A 6,891-nucleotide genomic window follows, 5' to 3' on the forward strand; every position below is an offset into this window, starting at 1 on the left:
CATATGGACGCATATATTATATTTACATTCCTCTCTCTTCTTTTTTCTTTGATTGCATACCACCGGGGGAAAAGGGATACAGTGTCTGTCACGAAATTGATCAAATTCATGCAAAAAAATCTATAAATATATATCATATATTTTAGAAATGTTATTTGTACCTTTCTGAGATACTATAAGCTTGAATGTGCTAAAAATGTATCATTTATATTTTTTCTGATAACGCGAGCTATGAAAATTTGTTTTTATACATGTGCCTGCTCTCTTCTCCCTCCTTCTTATTATATTAAGGCTCCTGGCCCCTCGCTACAACGCTATGTTAAGTTATGATATTAGAAAAATGATATAAATTTCGTTCCTCGCACATTATACAACGTGTTACATAACATTACAAACTGAAGAAGCACGTTTCTGATGTAAATTGAAATAAAGAATAAACATGGGTCTAATTTGAAATGATTATCTATCTTGCTTGGCTATCACTGGATCTCACATCTTCAGATTTTTATCTGTGGAGCTATGAACAGTTTAATGTAGAAAGGAAAGAAAGTTAATATTCGAGTTGAATTAATACAGTGTATTAATAGGTTTATTGCGTCGCATGCTCCAATATGCTTCAACATGCTTCTAGCATAGCTACTTATTTCAACGTTGGAATGAATAGGAGCTATGGTAGGAGCATGTCGGAGCATATTGAGTGAGGCATGTGACGCGAACAAACCTAATGATACATGTGAAAAAATAAAAAATAATTTTAATATATTCTTTATGATGCGATTGCTCAATCCAATTTAGTCCATCATATTATATATCGTTCCTATATTTATAGGCGAATCAAAAAGTAAGATCAATATTCTTATTACATATGCAAGCAGAGTTACGGGCAGATTCATAAATGAGGAGCATGTGACTTTTAGTTACAAGACTAATATAGTCGAAAATCTTCTGAACTTACGTTAATTACATTTTAAATATGTAAACATGTCCGCTTAATTGTTTGAATGCTTTGAACAACGAAATATGATGATTAGATTTTTATGATGATTAGATTTTTATGAACTGAGAGTATGCAATCCGTTCAAATTCATCATAGAATAATTGTGTAATATATTTATTTTACTTCGCGAAGACAAATGTATGAGTCAAAACATGTGTACAAATGGATAGAAAAATTTTTAACCGATAGAACAAATATGTTTGATGAATCTCCCTCGGATTACGTATCCATATCTCGTATACAGAATCAATCAATGATAGATCGCATCAATGTCCTCATTAAAGAAAATTACCAGATTACTCTTTCTGAGAGCCGAAGAAAAAAGCATTAGTTGTGATTCTGCATTCTCATTCAAAGAAGTGCATTCGTAGCTGCAAAAACAACCTAAAATATTCTTCTCTGTAGGGATCGTAAAGCATGTAGACAGATACGTGATATCTGGAGACACGGTATTGTTTCGGCGCTAAGCATGGCGTGAGACACTGTGTTAATTGGCAGAAGAGTTATGTAGAAAAATAAAATAATATTAATTTGTTGATGTATTCCGAACTGGATTAGTTTAGTTTATTTTTTTCTGGATGTTGCCTCCCCCCCCTCCCTTCAAAGAGAGATGAATCCGTTGGCCGTTATAACTCGTATATAACCAGTAAGGATTTAGATTAGAAGCGTCAAAGCAGCAAGCAGCAAACCAATCAGCGAGGCAATATGGGCAGTGATGTAAAAAATATTTATATGCTTGGTTTGACGCTTCTAATTTGAATGTACCCTTAATAAAGTCAGTAACTTGCAGCTGATAAGCTTGCTTTATTTTTTTTTTTTATAAATGTATAATATAAAAAATTAAATAGAAATAAAGTGATGATACTCGAGACAGTCTTTATAAGTTCTAGTTCAAATGAGAGTTATGATACAGAATTTTCTTATTGAAAATAAATGTTAAAAAAATATCGAAAGTAAATTCACATTTATTATATTTTTGTTACTTCTTTCTTTATTTTTACTAACAATACTTGTCTACAGACAATAGTTGAACAATTTGTAAGTTAATGTAATGGGACACTTCGGTTTAGTTACGAAGCTTTCAATATATAGAAAAGAAAACTAATCTAGTTCAAAATACATCTTGTATACTTCTTAGTTTAATATATAACATTGAAATTACTTTTTGATTCTCCCTCGTGTGTATATAAGAGGAAATCCCTATTATGAGATACCAAGTTCATTTTGTACGTACTGGAAGTATGTAAATACTGGAAGGGGGCAGAAAAAAAAATTAATAAGTCATTTTAAAGGGAATTTAATAAGCTTTAAAATACTTATGTAAAATTTAATTCAAATACTATTTTTTCTAAAAATTAAATTTTAAAATTAAAAAAATGTAAAAAGTGAATAAATCTTAAAGTAAAAAAATCGTGCTCATAATATGAGATACCTTCGGCAAATTTAATAAGGCAAAAAAAATACGTCAGTATTGTAATTAAAAAACTTTATTTAATGTTTCTAAAATGCAAACAAACACAGCCAATATGTGCGCAAAATGAATCCTGGATATATTGTACCCAGGACTCGTCTTCAATTGGAACTAAGCATCGCAGAAATAGGCATTCGATGTTCATTTCGGTTATCCTTTTTATGACGATACAATAACATTCATATTTCAGCAACGACACTCTTGTGACTCTTGTCACTTGGACATAGCAGCATAGGTTACTTCGTATTAGAAGTACCCTGAGTATTTCATATTATGAATTCCACGCCTTACGGTTTTATCGTAAGATAGATCAAATCTAACTTCTGTATTAAGTAATTCAACATATCCCTTTTGTATTTATTAATACGATCTTACTCTATCATTACATGAAGAATTTATTGTCAAATATTTACTTTTTATTAAATAATAAACAAAGTTTAAAGACTCATCTCAATAAAACTTGAAGACATTCAAATCTAAAGTTTTTTTTTTTTACAACGACTATAGACATCTAATAATGCATTTTCCATTAAATAGTTTTCAACCTAGAGTAATAAATTCATGGTGGAATCAACAGATAGAATTTATTAATTTAGCAGAAACATCGCTATCTTATATTAGACACCTCTCTCATAATAGGAGGCTTTCCTTTACAGAATGTCATAAAAAGGTCGACTGGACTATCTTGGAAAGATGACATTTTCGGAAAAAAATTTTCGAAAACTTTGTCAAATGAACGATGTTTTTGTTTAAAAATTATAGGATACCTATAATTAGACTCATGTTTATAGGACAATTTCTACTTCAAACTACTTTATTAGAAACATATTCTTTTAGTTTGTACAGTACATCATGTAACATCTTTTATATTAAAATAAATTAGTTTTTTTTTCTATTTTGCAATCAATAGAGATAACTATATATCTTTGATTAACTATCATAAAGTTCATTTTTACTGTAGATATGGGATATGTTTAGATATTCTTAGATTCATGATGATAATTAAAAAAAAGTTTGTATCAATTTTTTTCATCTGTCAATTTATATTCCCTAATACAAATACAAAAAAAAACTAATTTACTTTGATTATTATGTTGATATATATACGTGTGCGCACGCGTATATATAATGTGTGTGCATGCACATGTTCACATGTGTGGTCAGCGAATGGATGTGCGTGAACGTATTTGTGGATTAATGGATGAGTGTAAGTCTGAATATGTATTTAGATCCATAGATAAATATATCTATGTGTGTACATATCAACTGAATGAAGTGGAATGAATGTGGATTTGTGGAAGTGTGTATGTGTGTGTGTTTGTATGTGTTATACATTTTTGCATAGGAGAAAAGTTTATATAAGATCGCGTATACACCTAGCAAACGAACGAACGCGAATGTTCGGACATTTGTGTTTGTATTTGTAACCAGTTTATTATTTTTTTATTGCACTGAATATTAAGCATTTAAGCAGATTCGATGTTCGTTGCATAGCAATTAAATTTGTTCGACTTTTATATAATAAATAAAATTAAGTTTTGCGTTCACTGTTCGTTCAGTGTTCATTTGCTAGGTGTATACACTCTTTTTGTGTCGCTTCTGATAGTCTATTCTAATCTTCCCAAATTTTAATAAAATTAATAGTACAAGTTTTATGGAAAAATATATAAGTTGGGTATATTATATATGTAATATATATATATGTAATATTACTCGTAAAATTAAATATTTTATATTGAGTTAAAAGCATTATAATAAGATTGACTGAAGAGAGCGAAAATTTTTCTATTTATCTAACATTTTACGAATTATTATTAAGCTGGGTATATATCTACGAACAAACATCGAAAGCGAACATTTGGATATTCACGTTCGTATTTGCAGGTCGTTCATTCTTTCTTTCTGTAGTCGAATAAGTATCGAACACGAGAATTTGATCAGATTTGATATAATTCGGTATTCGCATGTAGTAATTTGAGATTGTGGGACATTTGAACGTAAAAAAAAGTAATTAGCTAATATTTAGAGATTTCTTTTCTTAATTTCTTTTCTTAATTCTTTTCTTAATTTATAGGTATTTTTTTAATACCTTACAACATATAATTTGATTAAGGATAAGGTTAAGTTGCTCTGGAAATAATTATTCGTTTAAGAAGCGAACAGCGGATGTTGCTTACATCCTTTGCACGTTCATATCGCGCACGAATGGTGCACGAATTGTTTTTGATGTATCGCATCATTCGCTTAGACGTATATATTTGTTGAATGATAACAATGAACATTTGAATTCGCTGTTTTTTCGTTATGTGTTTCGTTCATAAGTGTATACCCAGCTTTGTTTAGGCACGCACGCGTGTGCACGCACACACATATCATTTCTTTAAAAAAATGGCATAACTTAAAAACATAGTCCTTGAGTTATTACTATGAATGACTTAAGTGACATGTCAAGTGAACCTAATTTTCTAACTTAATTTTTTGAAAATCTTCAACATCGTTATAATTTAAAAAGGGTGATTCAAAAAATATCTTCACAACTTAAAAAGAATGGATTTTTAAGAACTATAAAATGAAAATGACACTTGATCATGTTACAAACATATTTTTTTCGCGATATTGTTAGTCACAAATTTTCTGTCAAGTTGAAAAATAATCTTTCTTTTTTTCTGGAAAATTTAAATTTTTTGTTGTATTATGTTTGAAGTAAGGAAATAATATATATATACCGGATAATGTTTCGTCATTAAGCTGACAATTTTTATTAGCGTGTTTGGATGGTTATTTTAAGCAAAAGAGTTCACATATATCATGGATCGATTCGACTTTATTCCTAAGAAATAAGAACTTTGTTAAACAAGGTCCATAATGAAAACTCCGATTTCTATGTAGTAATCACTTGATTTACTAATGAAACGTTGCAATTACAGTCACAACACTAAAAATGTCAGTAAAATGTCGTCTCATTCACAGTATATTACAACAACATAATGAACAATTTAAATCATCTATAAAAGGGAGAATATTCTAATAAGTGTGATATTCTACTAAATGGTAATGTATTGATTATGGTGAATCGGATGATTATTACATGGAAATCAAAGAACTTTCATTATGGAATCTTACACAAATAAAATACATATCTTATAAGAATGAAGCTGAATCTCTCGATTCATGCAATACATGAACTGCTGTTTGAAATGATCATTTGAATACGCTGATAAAGTTTATTTTTTGACAAAATATTCTGTATATTTAAGTATACTGTTAATTTTGAAAAAGGAATGACATAAATTGACAATTAAAATTAAAATTGCTAATACGATTTTATTATTATTATTATAAAACTATGAAATTATAATCATGAAAAACTTGTAAACATAAAATTTTTATTAAAAGAAAGAAGGATATAAAATAAGTTTAAAAAAAGTTTTATTTATTCGAAAATCATATTCTCTATCTGATCAAAGTTTATATAAACTAACAAAAATTAAAAAAAAATGATAAAAGGAATTAAGAAAAATAATGAGAATGTTAATAAAGTAAGAAATTTTTCTATAGAATATAGAAAAAATTTGTTTTTTGTAATAAGAATTATATAAAAAATAATAAACAGAGAAATAAGCTTTCAAACAAGCTTTAGGAAGATAATTCAAAATGACGATAGTAATAAAAAGGAGCCAGGAGTCTTAAATAAAATTATAATGGAACATTCTTAAAATATCATTGGATCAATTTCGTGATGAGTAACACTGTATCTCTGGTAATTTTTGCAGAAACGGCTTTTCGAGCAGATGTTAACTTCTCTTCTCTTCCGAGTGAAAGTCTGAAAGCGATCGTGAAAGTCGAGCGTGACAAAATCTATCGATGCGTGTGTGTATAGAGTGTAAAGACTAAGCGCTTAGAGACGAGACTTACATAGAAAACGAACGAAAAAAAGAGAGACAAAGAAAAAGATAATTCCGTTCTTGGGAATCTTGATGACCTGTGTGTGTGTTCTCACGTTCCTGTTTTTCATTGGCGAGGAACGATTGCTACTCTACCTAGAGCACACCTAGAAACGCCACCTAGTAATGAAATCACACACAGAGTCACAGAAAAAGAAAATTGGAAGCTACTCTACACACTACAATAAAAGCTACTCTACTAAATAAGTATCGAAAAAAGTGGCGCGCGAAATTTTCGAGGTCTCGCCCATGATGTTGTTTTTCGCTTTCTCTTTTCTTCAGCAGTTACCCTGAGGGCATCAACGGCGGATACTATGCTGGGGCGCTGCCGGTACAACAGACGGCGCATTCGACGACTCCTCACGATACTGCGCCCCCACCCCCGGTTCCCGGTGCCGGCGGTGGGCACTCCGTCGTCGGCGGCGGTGGCGGTGGTGGCGGTGGCGGAGGTGGCGGCGGCGGGGCCGGTGGTGGTGGGG

General features: G+C 30.6%; 1 protein-coding gene across 1 annotated transcript in view; it reads left to right on the forward strand.

The window, feature by feature from the left end:
• LOC108688762 (C-terminal-binding protein) overlaps nucleotides 1-6,891 on the forward strand; it is a 45,947-nt gene that overhangs the window by 38,418 nt on the left and 638 nt on the right. The window contains exon 8 of the mRNA XM_018195141.1: nucleotides 6,695-6,889. Coding sequence (XP_018050630.1) covers nucleotides 6,695-6,889 — 195 coding nt within the window. The remainder of the gene's footprint in view (nucleotides 1-6,694; nucleotides 6,890-6,891) is intronic.

The sequence above is a fragment of the Atta colombica genome, unplaced genomic scaffold, assembly GCF_001594045.1.
Source record: "Atta colombica isolate Treedump-2 unplaced genomic scaffold, Acol1.0 scaffold238, whole genome shotgun sequence".
Taxonomy (NCBI): domain Eukaryota; kingdom Metazoa; phylum Arthropoda; class Insecta; order Hymenoptera; family Formicidae; genus Atta; species Atta colombica.